The sequence below is a fragment of the Globicephala melas genome, chromosome 8 (assembly GCF_963455315.2).
Source record: "Globicephala melas chromosome 8, mGloMel1.2, whole genome shotgun sequence".
Lineage (NCBI taxonomy): Eukaryota > Metazoa > Chordata > Mammalia > Artiodactyla > Delphinidae > Globicephala > Globicephala melas.
Window position 1 is genome coordinate 93,648,214 of NC_083321.1, and position 15,314 is coordinate 93,663,527.

Consider the following 15,314-nt stretch of genomic DNA (forward strand, 5'->3'; position numbering starts at 1 on the left):
ATCCCATCTAGAGTACTTTTAATTTCATTTATTGTGTTGTTCATCGTTGCTTGTTTCATCTTTAGTTCTTCTAGGTCCTTGTTAACTGATTCTTGCATTTTGTCCATTCTATTTCCAAGATTTCGGATCAACCTTACTATCATTATTCTGAATTCTTTTTCAGGTAGACTGCCTATTTCCTCTTCATTTGTTAGGTCTGATGGGTTTTTATCTTGCTCCTTCATCTGCGGTGTGTTTTTCTGTCTTTTCATTTTGCTTATCTTACTGTGTTTGGGGTCTCCTTTTTTGCAGGCTGAAGGTTCGTAGTTCCTGTTGTTTTTTGTGTCTGTCCCCAGTGGCTAAGGTTGGTTCAGTGGGTTGTGTAGGCTTCCTGGTGGAGGGTACTAGTGCCTGTGTTCTGGTGGATGAGGCTAGATCTTGTCTTTCTGGTGGGCAGGTCCACGTCTGGTGGTGTGTTTTGGGGTGTCTGTAGACTTATTATGATTTTGGGCCGCCTCTCTGCTAATGGGTGGGGTTGTGTTCCTGTCTTGCTAGTTGTTTGGCATAGGATGTCCAGCACTGTAGCTTGCTGGTCGTTGAGTGAAGCTGGGTGCTGGCGTTGAGATGGAGATCTCTCGGAAATTTTTGCTGTTTGATATTATGTGCAGCTGGGAGGTCTCTTGTGGATCAGTGTCCTGAAGTTGGCTCTCCCACCTCAGAGGCACAGTACTGACTCCTGGCTGCAGCCCCAAGAGCCTTTCATCCACAGGGCTCCTTAATTTGGGATGATTGGTTGTCTATTCAGGTATTCCACAGATGCAGGGTATATCAAGTTGATTGTGGAGCTTTAATCCGCTGCTTCTGAGGCTGCTGGGAGAGATTTCCCTTTCTCTTCTTTGCTCTCACAGCTCCCCGGGGCTCAGCTTTGGATTTGGCCCCGCCTGTGCGTGTAGGTCGCCGGAGGGCGTCTGTTCTTTGCTCAGACAGGACGGGGTTAAAGGAGCCGCTGATTCGGAGGCTCTGGCTCACTCAGGCCCGGGGGTAGGGAGGGGCACGGAGTGTGGGGCGGGCCTGCGGCGGCAGAGGCCGGCGAGACGTTGCAGCCTGAGGCGCGTGCGTTCTCCCGGGGGAGTTGTCCCTGGATCCCGGGACCCCGGCAGTGGCGGGCTGCACAGGCTCCCCGAAAGGGCGCGTGGCCAGTGACCTGTGTTCGCACACAGGCCTCCCGGTGGCGGCAGCAGCGGCCCTAGCCACGTCCGTCTCTGGGCTCCGCACCCCTAGCCGCGGCTCGCGCCCGTCCCTGGAGCTCTCTCAAGCAGCGTTCTTAATCCCCTCTCCTCGTGCACCAGGAAACAAAGAGGGACGTAAAAGTCTCTTGCCTCTTCGGCAGTTCCAGACTTCTCCCCGGACTCTCTCCCGGCCGGCCGCGGTGCACCAACGCCCCGCAGGCTGTGTTCACGCCGCCAACCTCAGTCCTCTCCCGGCGCTCCGACAAAAGCCGGAGCCTCAGCTCCCAGTCCCGCCCGCCCCGGCGGGCGAGCAGACAAGCCTCTCGGCTGGCAAGTTCCGCTCGGCCCGATCCTCTGCGCTGGAATCTGTCCGCTTTGCCCTCCGCACCCCTGTTGCTGTGCTCTCCTCCGCGGCTCCCAAGCTCCCCCACTCCGCCTCCCGAAGTCTCCACCCGCGAAGGGGCTTCCTAGTGTGTGGACACTTTTCCTCCTTCACAGCTCTCTCCCGCTGGTGCAGGACCCGTCCCTATCCTTTTGTCTCTGTTTAGTTTTTTCTTTTGCCCTACCCAGGTACGTGGGGGGTTTCTTGCCTTTTGGGAGGTCTGAGGTCTTCTGCCAGCGTTCAGCAGATGCTCTGTAGGAGTTGTTCCACGCGTAGATGTATTTCTGGTGCATCTGTGGGGAGGAACGTGATCTCCGCGTCTTACTCTTCCGCCATCTTCCCGGAAGTCCCCTGTGCATTAATTTTGTATCCTGCTACTTTACCAAATTCATTGATTAGCTCTAGTAGGTTCTGGTAGCATCTTTAGGATTCTCTATGTATAGTATCATGTCATCTGCAAACAGTGACAGTTTCACTTCTTCTTTTCCGATTTGGATTCCTTTTATTTCTTTTTCTTCTCTTATTGCCATGGCTAAAACTTCCAAAACTATATTGCATTTTCTGAGGACTTAAAAACACTAGACTCCTTTCCATCATCTAAGACAGCAAAGGAGCAATAGAATTTTGAAGGTAGGAGGCAGAAGACAAAACCAAAGCAAAACACCAACCTCCTAATGGGTCTTTCAACCCCAGATAAAAACACCAAATCCTAGAACTGCACTTCATAGTGATGAGACACTTTCACAACCACCAGCTCATCAAACATTCTCTGCAACCCTGTGAGGCCCAGAAAGGGGAAGCGATTGGTCTAAATTCACACAGTAGGTGGCAGAGCCAGAACTCAGGTCTTCAGACTCCAGGCCCAACGCTGTCTTCTCCCTCCGCAGAGGCACTGTGCCAGCACTTGGGGTTGGGAGGCTAGTGGGGACTGTTTCTAAATTGCTCCCCATACATGATCTTGATTGACTCCTCAGCCATCTTTAGGGATGGGACAGATGTTATTATCTCCGTTTTACAGATGAGGAAACTGAGGCTCAGGACCAAGAACACCAGCTCCTAAGTGACAGAACTGGGCCTGGAACCCACATCTGCCTGTCTCCAGGCCCAGCATGTTTTCAGGGAAACAATCTCTCCTGCCCCTGGGCTGCCTGCTTGACCGTCAGCCCTCTTTGCCCCTCCCTGCCCTTGTCTTCCAGTCAAGGTGCTTCTGGACAATTACTTCCTCTGTGGGCAGCCCCTCCACTTCATCCCGAGGGAGCAGGTGTGTGATGGCCAGCAGGACTGTGCCTCAGGGGAGGATGAGCAGCACTGTGTCAAGGAATTCCCCGATGGGCCTCCAGTGACAGGTGAGTCCAGGGGCTGTGGGGCCAGGGGAGTGGGAAGGGCAGGAAGTCGACTCAGGTCCCCTTGGTCCACTGCACAGCATCTGCCACCTGACTAGTCACTTTCCTTCCCCGTTGTAAGGTTCTTAAAAACAGGATCATGTCTTGTCTACTAGGTCCCCAATACTTAACATGCAAACACTCAGTAAATTTTGATGAACAAATGTGGGCCAGAGGGGACAGGAAATTGTAACTGAGCCTGCCCCATTCCTGCTGCTCCTGGGTGCTGAATGGAATGACCTCCGGGAGTTCCCTCCTTTCTCTGAAGTCTGTTATTTCAAGGGGACTAGAAAGAGACCATTAAGGCCGCTAGCCAGCTATTGATCCCTCTGTTCATTAGGTACGTGTTTATCGTAACACATTATGGAACAAGACTGAGCGGAATACTGAGATGTTTCAAACAGGAAAACCCATGTTATTTCTTGGACTGTTCTAGCCCAACTTGATCCACCTATCACTTGGGCTCTGAAAAGAAAAGCCAGCCCAGGACACGGGCGATGGGGGCTTTTGTGGGGCAAGGCTGAGTAACTTCCTGTGTATATGCTCTTTTTTATGTGTATTTGCTCTTTTTTATCAGAAGTCAAATGCCTATGGGCCCTGCCACCCTACTGCCAATAGCACTCCCCTCTCTCTGACCTTACACGGTAAAAGAGCGACATTCCTCTTTGAGAAGTCTTCCCAGGCTAGGCAAGCTGTGTGAACTATGGGTAGGGAAGCCATGTAATACATCATCAAAACTTATACATATAAAGAGCTATTAATAATTATGCCAGGGCAAAGGTCAAAATGCAGATTGTCCCCAGGACATCTGGTCGCCCTAGCTACCGTCAGAATGAGACTCAATCTGGCAAAGCCAAATGGAGGAACTTCCCTTGAGGTTGAAAGGGTTGGTGTTCTGTGATGCTCCCCAGTTCCTGGTAGGGTTTGGGCTACCGGTTTGGGCTGGTCACATGATGAATTCTCTGGGAGATAGGCCAAATGGGTCCCTGCCCTGCGCTGACCCGGGTTCCTCCCCTTCCAGTCCGCCTCTCCAGGGACCGATCCACCCTGCAGGTGCTGAACCTGGCCACAAAGAACTGGGCCTCCGCCTGTTTCGACAACTTCACAGAAGCTCTGGCCAAGACAGCCTGTGGGCAGATGGGCTATGACAGGTACCTAGCCCAAGGCTCTGGAGGCTGTCACCTCACCCCATGACCTCTCTCCCTTTCTTTCTTCCTTCCTCTTTCCCTTTTCCTCTCCTTCCTTCCTCTTTCCTCCCTCTTTCCTTAAAAATATAGGTATTGGAGTCAGAGCCGCTTTTGAAGCACTTTCCCTTATGAGCAGCATGAAGTTAAATCTTCTAAGCCTCAACATGTTCAAGAGTTACTGGAGGAAGCAATACCAACCTCATAGGATGGTTAAGAGGCACCAGAGAGAGGATATCTGCCCCACCCCTCCCCCACCCCCACTGCCACCCCCCCACCCCCACACGGTTCAAGCTCCTTTGCAATTCTTTCCTTTCCTTTCCTCCTCAATCCTCACTCCTTCTTCGCTTGGTAAGTCGCTGTCCCTGCCCCAGAATACAAAAGTCTTATTTACTTATTCAAAGTCCCATTGGTTAAAATTTAGTTTAAATGAACCTGATTTCACTGGGCCTCTTCATCAGCAATCTCAGTTTTCTCAGCAAATTTCAAAAGCAGTTTTAAATCTTCAGTGTATGAAAAAGGATATAATTATAAGAAGGGTAATTAGCATTACGTATTTATATTCATTTGATCTTGGCAAAAACCAGAAAGGTAGTTATTATTCTATTTTAGAAGTAGGTTCAAAGAAGGTAAGTAACTTGCTTGGCTAGTAGCTGGGAGCGAGAGGGCTGGCATTTATGCCCAAGACCCCCTAATTCCTGGGCAACAGAAGCATCTCTGTTTCTCGGTTGGGTAATTCTCTCTTCTCTGGAGGTTTCATTTATAAAGGGAGGGGAGGGGAAACAGTTGATCACTCAGAGCCTAACTGGAGAGGATAGAAAAGAACCCACGAATTCAGTTGCACAGGGGATAATCTCTTCCTGGCAAGCCCCCAACTTCAGGATCCTGAGAAACTGGACGCAGAGACTAGGTAGAAATGATCAATCTTAAGCAGACCTCATCTATCAGTCAATCACAGAACCCGCTTCCATCAATCCCTAGAGCAGCCTCAGGCCCTTTTTCAATAAGTGCTGCGGGCAGTCATTACTGATCCATCAGACCTCTTTGCCCCTTCTGCTGTCTGGTTATCAGGCTTCTCTTGCTCTATGCCCTCCATGGGGTGCAACATCCAGTACCCGCTGAAGAGGATACCCTACCACCTTCGTTTTCAAGGAGAGCTGGGAAGGCACGTCCTGTCCCTGCTGTCTCCCCTCCCCCAGCAGCCACCCCAGCCCAGCCTTCTGGCTGCAGCCCCCCCTCCTCCCTACCGCAGTCCAGCCAACTGCAGCGTCAGCTGTACCAGCATAGCAGGCTGCAGCTTGATTACGAAACCAGGGTGTCTCCAGGGGCTCTTAAGGTAAAAGGCTCCTGCAACTTCTGTCCTTCTGGAGCTCTTTAAGGCACCATGCCATCTCTATCTTGAGCTCTACAAGATCAAAGCTGGTCAGAATTATTCATCGGGATGTAACTGGTGAACAGAGGCTACCTCTCCCGGGAATGTCCACTTCCACCACGATTCCTCCTTCTGGGTCTCAGATTTCCCCGGCTAGGAGGCCCTTTTTGTCCCAGGACCACAAAACCCTAGATGGCTCAACGTGGGAAGGACTCTAGAGATCATCTGGTCCACCCATCATTTTACAGAGAGGAAAACTGAGGCTTGGAGAGACCCAGAGAGGGAATGTGACCTACCAAGGGTACACAGCAAGCAAGTGTCAGAGCCAGGACAGGAACCTCAGTCCTGAGGGCTCTCAGCACAAAACCCCACACTGCTAGACTTCAGTCTTCCAGGTGCCATGCCTGGGTCATCCAGGTAGTGCCAGCTTCCTGGCTGGGAATGTGAAAATGTGCCAGTCAGCCAGTGCCTCAGGGTGACCCGAGCCTGCATACCAGCTTTCTACCAGCTCTGTATAGCATGGCTGGATGGGGAAGGATAGGAGATGGGAAAGAGGCAGATTCAGTACAGGTACCATCAGAAAGATGGGATTAATCAGGGAACCCTTCCTGGAGGAGGGAAGACTTACACCCAAGGTTTGATAAAGACAAGCATGGACTAGAGGAGAGGAAGAGGGAGAGTGGTCCAAATGAGAGAAATGTTTGTCTAGATGCATGTGAAGCCTGATCTTGGCCTGTCCTACCTCCAAAGGGACCATAAATGTACCCCACTACCAAATTTAGACCAGATGCCTTGTTTGGAGAGCAATATATCCACATTCAGTTCCCTCCAAGGTGAGGGGAGAGCTAACCTGGTTCCTCTGCCTCCTTGTTCCCCTCGCTGTGAACCAGAAGAAACCGCTGGGACATTTGGAATAGGGACAGAGCTGGGAGTTATAAAAGGATATCCGTAACATTTCTCCAGGGCTCTGGGTTCAGGACCAGGCTTCCCTGCCTGACAAAGCAAGTCCACACCAGCACTGTGCCCAGGGCTGAATCCTGGGATGCCAAGGGACCATCCCTTGTCATCTAGCAAAGCAGTCACCACCCTCACTGACCAAGGCCACCTCCACTCCCCTGCCACACCGTACCCAGAATTCTCTGCGGCCCCCTCTCCTGGGAGTGGGGACTACTTCTACCCTCTTGGTCTAAACTCCTGCCCCAGCTCACATCTCTCCCTCCCTCTCTTTCTCTCCCAACATAAGCAGCAAACCCATCTTCAGAGCCGTGGAGATTGGCCCAGCCCAAGACCTGGATGTTGTCAAAATCACAGAGAACATGCAAGAGCTTCAGGTGCGAAACTCAAGCGGGTAAGTGAGAGGACACCTCTGGCCCACAAAGGCTCACATGTGGACGATGCCAACGGGGCTGCAGCCAGCCCACCCTGAACAGACTTAGCAAGGAAACTTAAGCCAGACAACAAAAAGAACTCCTGGCCAGGCAGACTGTCAGATACCAGAAGCTAGAGCATCACATTTCTGAGAGGTTTTCTGTATTGACTCTTTGTTTTAATACAAGGGGCAGCTGGACAAAGTGTGCTGTCCACAAGCTGGTGGCCTTTCATCAGTCAAATAAGAAAACCAAATTTGTTTCCTATGGCCTTATGTTCCCTATTAAGCCCAAGAGGCAAGGTTCCAAAGGCCACTTTGTCCTTCCTGCCTCTCATCCAGGCCAGAGTAAGCCCTCCCCACATTTCCAGCTCTCCAGAGGAGAAGCTGCTTGGCCTCTGTCAATGTATCATTCCCGTGCCTACCACCCCGAGTCAGAGCCGGGCATCTTCTACAGGAAAACTGTCACCCTGCAGCAGAGTGACTCAGAGAGGATGCTGGCTTCTTAGCATTCAGGGATGTTGCTGAGGGCTGCTTATTCATCAAAGAGTAAATCTTGAAAAGGATAGGAATAGGAGCAGAATGATCATTTGCCTGGAATTTCATCGAAATCCCATTCCTCTTCTGTTTGGAGAGCCCGCAGTACAGCAGACACTGCCCCAGCCTCTGCTCTCTTCCATCTCAGGCTGCCAAGAGCCCGGGGTGGGCTGTGACTCGGGCAGGGCCCAGCACATAGTAGATGCTTATCAGTAGTGCTGGAGAATCCAATCGCATTAAATCGCACTGAACTGGGTGCAAGCACGGTGTCTATACAGCCCCACCAGTCAGGTTCCATACTTCTTGGCTCCTGGGAGGGGACTTTAATCAATAGTGCTGGGAGGCCTGAGTCCCTGCCTCCCAGCCAAGGGACAAGCAGAAATCACAGGACGCCTGTGTCTCCCTTCCAGCCCCTGTCTCTCAGGCTCCCTGGTTTCCCTGCAGTGCATTGGTGAGTACGCCCCATCTCTGAGGGTTTGGGTCCTGGGCCGGCAATAAGCAGGGAAGAAGAACTTCATCCTCATTCTTAAATCCCTCAGACTCCAGGTGTCACTCTGTTTTGTCCCAACCTTACTCCCTTGGCCCTGGGCTTGTAGGTAACGCTCCTTCAAGAGGTTGACAGTAAGAACTCCCTCTTACTGTCCACACACAGTCCCGCAACCTGGGCAGAGACCCAGTAGAGAGAGAGTAGGAAAACCGGTAAGGGCAGGACTGGGCTTCCACCCCCTCCCACCCCTGGCCAGGGCCCACATAACCTCCTTTGTCACAATCAGCTCATCTGTCCAAGATCTGATTACCCACACCCCATTTAGCAAAGATTCGTCGAATGTTACAGTGTATCAGCACTGCCAGGCCTCTGTCCTCAGGAGCTAATGGCTGAGCAAAGAGAGAGGTGCAAGGCCACGTGCAGGAAGTACCAAGCTGAGCAGTGGTCCCAGCTGACATGCTTCAGAGAGAGCTGCACCTGGGGTGGGGCGGGGGGAGGGTCAGGAGACCTGGGCACCAGGTCCACTGGCTTCCAGTGTGACCTTGAGTAATTCACCTGACCTCTCTGAAGTTCATCTTCCCAAGAAGCCCTTTAGTCCGACTACCCAAGAGGATCCCGGGAGACCCCCTAGCTCTGAGAGGAGATCAGAAGGCAAAACAAGCACTGTAGCCCTGCTCATCCCACCAGCCTCATGGGAGGACCGAGCAGAGCCTGGCAGGATGGCCAGAAACTGGGCCGCCTGAGAGGAGAAAGGTCATCCTCGCTGCCTTTGCAGTTTAACAGTGTATATGCTTCCTTGTGGGATGCTAAGACTCTTAGCCATTATCATGTGACCCCCACGATACCTAGTGAGTGAGGGCTGACCCATGGGGGCTGGTCAATGAATAAATGAATGAAGGTTCACATCACTCGACGTGCTAAGCTGAACAACCCTGGAGTCACAAAGAGGCTTAAGCCACAGACCCTCCCTTGAGGAGCCTTCTGTCTCACTGAGAAGACAAAACCGAACCACGTCAACAAGAAAAGCTGGCCAACACCCAGGCAGGCTGTGGAAATGCCAAGAGAGGAAAATCCCCAGGGATTACGTGACCTGGAGGAGGTGCCCAGGCTAAACATCACAGAATGAACTGTAGGCTCCAGGAAGGGAGGGACCATGTCCATCTCTCTGTCTTGTCCACCACTCTCTTCCCAGCATCCTTGAGACACTGTAGGCACACAATTCATATTTGCTGAATGACCGGTGATCTAGATAAACAGAAGAGGAGACAGCATCTCAGGGACAGGCCCCTCCTGGAGCAAAAACAGAAAGACTTTTTAGGGAGCTAGCAGCAGATCGATTTGGCTAGACAGAAACTTTATATAAGGACAGCAGAAGGCTGCCAGAAGGGGAAGTTAAACTCTTCCCTACAGACAAAGGGGGATGCTGAGGGGCTCTGAGTGGGGGAGCGAGGTGACATGTAGAAAACAGTGTTTGGAATTAGATGGTATTTGAAAAGCCCCTGCCAGGCATAGGCCCAAAAAGGGTGGTAGCCTTTCCCCCTTAGAACCACCACTGTGGCAGCGACTGCCAGAAGGATTGGAGAGGCTGAGAACAGGACGGGGAGGTGGAACTGGAGGTTTTTTTAAGAGTTTGCGAGTCAGATGTGAGAGCCAGGAGAGTGGGATGTGAAAGAGGGAACAGGATGTCAAATTGGGAGACTCTCTCAGCAGGGGGAAGGGACTTGGAGAAAGGTGAGTTCAGGATGGGAAGATCCATTTCTGGAACTTTCTTCCCACTCTCCAATCCCAAAGCAGCCTGTGGGTGTCTGTTTACTGTTACTCAGTGGGAGGAGCTGGGGACACCCTTTTGGGCAGGACTTTCATAATTCTGCGTCCCTGTTTGGTTTGAAGGTCACGAACGCTGGCACAATGGACACGCCCATGTTCACAATATCAACTCCTAAACTCAAACAAAGCTGAAAAAACAAAAAAAAGGAGAGGGAGATGGGGGGAAAGCCTGTGGTCTGGGACACTCAATGTCTCCCTGTGAATAATTCAAAATTGGTGCGGTCCTCCCACCCCGACCCAGCCCCCGGTCCCAGTCCTAAGGGCCCTGCTCAGGATAGACCGGGGGCTCTGAGGGGAGGCAGTCCCCACTCGCAAGAGTCTGACTCCTGCTTTTTCCCTCCTTGCTACTGAGTCCAGCCTGCGGAAAGAGCCTGAAGGTCCCTCGGGTGGTGGGTGGGGAGACGGCCTCTGTGGATTCTTGGCCTTGGCAGGTCAGCATCCAGTATGACAAACAGCACATCTGTGGAGGGAGCATCCTGGACCCACACTGGATCCTCACGGCAGCCCACTGCTTCCGGTAAGGCCCACACGAGGGCGCCTCGGGGGTCAGAGCCACAAAGGGGCCTGAGTGCCTGGGTCCCCTGTCTCCCAACTTGTTTTCTGATGCCCTCCCCCACCCCACCCCTTCCCCTAAAGACCATACACCAGGGTGTGGCCACCGCAGTGAGACACTGGACATGATGTCCTTTGTTAGGCCTTGGGGGTCTGAGCAGAGCTGGTCACCGAGGCTGACCTCTTCCCTTCCAGGTGGGAAGCCACCAGGTACCCAGTGTCCTCACTCTACCCCCATATCATTCACTGCACAAAAGCTCTTCTCATCCGCCTGGAGTCCTGAGAACTCTCTCCCTTTTTGCCAGTCTTCCAGGAAGGGGTTCCGGGTCCAGAGTCACTGCCACTCCTTCATTATATTCAGAAACTTAAAAAAAAAAAAAAGGATAGATTCTCTTACAGGCCAGTAGAGACAGGACTGCCCATACCTCTGGGGAAAGACTGCTCCAGGTCCTCTTCACCTTCATTCATTCATTCATTCATTCATTCAACACCTATGAGTACCTACTAGGTACTATGTACCCTCATGCATTAGACTCCATCACTGCCTTGGAGGAGCACACAGTGTAGGCCTGTGATTTTTAACCTTTTTGGAGAATCTGACAAAAGCTATAAACCTTTCCCTGGAAAATCACTCCTGCACACTCAGCTGTGTCTGGTGTTGGGAGGAAGACAAGTGCAAGTACCACGTGAGTAGCAGAGCCAGTAAAAAGCACGGGAGGAGAGAGTGTCAGGACCCAGAGCTCAGGCACTGGGAACAGCCCCTTCCCCAGCCCTCCAGTTAGAAGTTTCTTTGGGAAGGTTTCACCAGGGAAAAGGATCAAATTCCCCTTTAGAATTTGACCTGTGGTAGGTGATTCCTCAGACTGCCCCTTCTCCACCACCCCTGCCCTCACCATCATTACCTCCCAAGGCAGGGGCAGCCAACACCCCACTCCCCAGGGCCCTGGGGACCCAGCCTCTGGCAAAGCCTCCTCATGCTTGGCTCAGTCTTGAACCGCACTGTCTCCGTCCCCAGGAAGCATCTCGATGTGTCCAACTGGAAGGTGATGGCAGGCTCAGACAAACTGGGCAACTTCCCATCCCTGCCTGTGGCCAAGATCTTCATCATCGAGCCAAACATCACGTCCCGCAAAGAGCGGGACATGGCCCTCGTGAAGCTGCAGCTCCCACTCACGTTCTCCGGTGAGAGCTGGCACCTGGGCACAGAACTCCAACTCTGCCACTAGCTCATTCACTAAGCGGCCTTGGGCACATCTCTTCCCAAGACCTCAGTTTGCCTATTGTTTCTTGCAAATGTATCGGCCTAACATCATGGAAGCCATGAGGCCTCCCCGAGCTATCAGCTGACACCTGACCCCACCCCTGCCAGATTCTTCTGAGGTCTGTTTTCTCCCCGTGGAGCACCTCAAGTGAGCATCACAGATTCATCCAATCTTGGAGTTGTGAGGGACCTAAAAGATGACCTAATCCATCCTCCACCCCGACCAATGGCAAGAGCCTGTACGATCTCCCTGCCAAGGGGTCACTGGGCCCATTTGCTCTCCTCCAGGGGCAGGGACTCATTACTGTTAAGGCAGCCCATCTCTGTTCGATGACTCATGTTTACATTGGGTAGTATTTAGATCAGCCTTTCCAATGGTAGCTTCCACAGGACACTGGTCCCTTGGGTAAAAAAGGGTTCCATTCTCATATAAGTTTGGAAAACATTTTTGTACTATAGCTCTCTTCCTGGAGCACATTAGTATATCAATGATATGAGAAGTTTTTTAAATTTGTTTAACTCACATTTTCTAAACTTCTTTGACCACAGAACCTTTTTCTCATGCCACTTCTATTAACATCCCATGAAATGTACGTTACAGAAACCATGGTGCCAACATTTACAGAGGGCTTAGCTGCCAGGCTCTCCTGAACCTTGAGCCCCCTCTTCCTCTTTGCTCCCGGTAGACACAGTCAGGCCCATCTGCCTGCCCTTCTCTGATGAGGAGCTCCCTCCAGCCACCCCACTCTGGATCATCGGATGGGGCTATACAGCAGAGAACGGAGGTAAGTCCCAGGCTCAGGACCACAGGACTAAGTGAGCAGCTCCTGAATGTGATGGGAAGGAGGACCATCCTTTAGAAAAACCTATCCTGGAGGTCCAAGCACCAAGGTACCAGGCAACCCAGAGAATATCCTGGGCTGGGATTGAAGGCAAGAATGGGAATGTGAGTGTGTTTTCAACCTGCAGGGAAGATATCTGACATACTGCTGCAGGCATCTGTCCAGCTCATTGACAGCACTCGGTGCAATGCAGAGGATGCGTACCAGGGGGAGGTCACCAAGAAGATGCTGTGTGCAGGCATCCTGGAGGGCGGTGTGGACACCTGCCAGGTGGGGTCTCCAAGGATCACGAGGGAATTATAGAGATAGGGAATGTCTGCCCTGAAGAAAAAGCTCAGAGGATGAATGCCCCCCATGAAGTCTGCATATGGTGGGCACTCACTATGTGATGAAGGGAGGAAGGAGGAGAGGGAGGGAAGGACTATAGTCAGATAAAGATATAAAGACAGATGGATGGATAGATAGATAGACAGATAGATAGATAGAAGCAGAAAGATTCCAAATGTATATTTCACATGCAAAGATGATACTACACTCCCCAACCGCTCTTTTTTTTTTTTTTTTTTTTTTTTGGTTATGTTGGGTCTTCATTGCTGTGCGCGGGCTTTCCCTAGTTGCGGAGACAGTGCGCGAACTTCTCATTGTCGTGGCTTCTCTTGTTGCAGAGAACGGGCTCTAGGCGCACGGGCTTCAGTAGTTGTGGCATGTGGGCTCAGTAGTCGTGGCTCGCGGGATCTAGAGCGAAGGCTCAGTAGTTGTGGTGCACGGGCTTAGTTGCTCTGCGGCATGCGGGATCTTCCACGACCAGGGCTCGAACTCGTGTCCCCTGCATGAGCAGGTGGATTCTTAACCACTGTGCCACCAGGGAAGTCCTCCCCACCCGCTCTTACTTCCCATCATTTAAAAGAGTATGAGCCCCTAGAGGGCAGGAACCCCAGGTCTGTTTTCTCTACAGCTGTCCTCAAGCTGCTGAACTACATTAGAGAAAACCCATCTTATGCTGGATGAGCCCTGGTGCACCATCCCCTCAGCCCATCCCACTGGCCAATCCCTGAATATATTCTCACATACCCACCCAGAGGATTTTCTGGACCATTTTCATTCAAACCCCAAACCCTACTCCCACACCCATTCTCAGTCATTAAATTCCTTCACTCGAGAGGCATCTCTTACTCTCTTGATGACTTGATGTCAGGTAAATGCTGAACTCTGGGGACATTGTCTTCCCTCAGGGAGCTCACAGTGGGCAGGGGGGTGAATAAACAGGCCGTTCAGTTATAGAGTTATCGGATTCTGAGGGAAGAAGCCCCAGGGGCTATAAGAGCTGGTAAGAAGGACACCCAAATAAGTGCACTTTTCACTATCTGACATTTCCTTGTCTGTTTTGTTGTTTGCTTGTTTCCCCCTCACCCTCTCTCTCTCTGTCTCTGTCTCTCTTTCTCTCTCCTCTCTATCTCTCTCTCTGTCTGTTTCTCCATGTGATTCCAAGTTCCCTTAGGGCAGGGATCTTCTTTTCGTTGATTGAACCCCAATTGTCTAGAACAGTGGTTGACACGAAATAGGTCCTGAAGTGGTCCAATAAATCTGGGAACTACCAGGTTAAACAAAGATAATCACAGGGCTTCCCTGGTGGCTCAGTGGTTAAGAATCTGCCTGCCAATGCAGGGGACACGGGTTCGAGACCTGGTCCGGGAAGATCCCACATGCCACAGAGCAACTAAGCCCATGCGCCACAACTACTGAGCCTGCACTCTAGAGCCCGCGAGCCACAACTACTGAAGCCCACACATCTAGAGCCTGTGCTCCGCAATGAGAAGCCCACACACCACAACGAAGAGTAGCCCCCGCTCGCCGCAACTAGAGAAAGCCCGCACGCAGTAACGAAGACCCAACTCAGCCAAAAATTAATTAATTAAAAAATAAATTAAAAAAAAACTCGACAGTGGTTTAAAAAAAAAGATCATCAGTCTCCCTTACCACAGAACCCCTTAGAACCCAAGCTGTGGATCTCCGAGAGAGGGCTAAGAGCACACCCACAACTTACTTGACCACAGAACACTTTTGCCCCAAAGGGAAGGGCATCGCAGGATGCAAGAACAACAAGCACAAGGGGTGAGGGTGGAACAGCAGAGCGCGCTGGAGAGCAGGAAACAGATGGGCCAATGCAGAGAGGGGAGGAAGGAGAAGCCCACCCCTCCACCCCCGCCCTGCCTGCCCTCTCCAGTAACCCCTGCCTCCCACAGGGTGACAGCGGTGGGCCTCTGATGTATCGCTCTGACCGGTGGCAAGTAGTGGGCATCGTGAGCTGGGGCTATGGCTGTGGGGAGCCGAGCACCCCGGGAGTGTACACCAAGACCACAGCCTATCTCAACTGGATCTACAATGTCCGGAAGGTGAGCACGTTTGCTCCACCTCTTGTGCCCTCCCTCCCTTCCTCTCCTCTGAGGGTACTAGACCATCCTTAGTGGCTTAATGCCTCTGAGATACCCCCTTACATCCCCAACCATCTTCTTTCCCAGCAAGTGACAACCTGGGATGCCACCATTATGAAATTCCTTAGATCAGAGATTCCCATTAAATACAAAGGGTATGGAACACACCCAGCTTTACCATTCTCTGTTCTCTGGCAGAAGGAGACTATCAGACATTTTCCAGAGAACTGATTCTGACAAGAAGGTGGGTGGAAAGGCCTCTAGAGGGTAGAGAGATGAGCAAGAAGCTTCAGTAAAGGAGATTAATTTTGCATGCCACCATTTTGTCCATTTTCAAATCATCTGATTTCTTTGTTGGTCTCTTTTATTCTAGTCTGATCCATGATGCTGCTGCTGCCCCCCTGCAGTGCTGGAAACTGCTTCCCCCCGCCCCACCCTGTCCACCTGGGGATCCCCCAGAAGTCAGGCACAGAGCAAGAGCC

At 51.7% G+C, this 15,314-nt stretch overlaps 1 protein-coding gene across 1 annotated transcript in view; it reads left to right on the forward strand.

Annotated features, from left to right (window-relative positions):
- Positions 1 to 15,063, forward strand: part of TMPRSS4 (transmembrane serine protease 4) — a 52,698-nt gene extending 37,635 nt beyond the window's left edge. The window contains exons 4-13 of the mRNA XM_060304360.1: positions 2,787 to 2,936; positions 3,994 to 4,123; positions 6,772 to 6,876; positions 7,842 to 7,882; positions 10,103 to 10,262; positions 11,313 to 11,479; positions 12,245 to 12,343; positions 12,528 to 12,670; positions 14,644 to 14,793; positions 15,031 to 15,063. Of these exons, the coding sequence (XP_060160343.1) occupies positions 2,787 to 2,936; positions 3,994 to 4,123; positions 6,772 to 6,876; positions 7,842 to 7,882; positions 10,103 to 10,262; positions 11,313 to 11,479; positions 12,245 to 12,343; positions 12,528 to 12,670; positions 14,644 to 14,793; positions 15,031 to 15,063 (1,178 nt within the window). The remainder of the gene's footprint in view (positions 1 to 2,786; positions 2,937 to 3,993; positions 4,124 to 6,771; positions 6,877 to 7,841; positions 7,883 to 10,102; positions 10,263 to 11,312; positions 11,480 to 12,244; positions 12,344 to 12,527; positions 12,671 to 14,643; positions 14,794 to 15,030) is intronic.
- Positions 15,064 to 15,314: the final 251 nt, after the last annotated feature.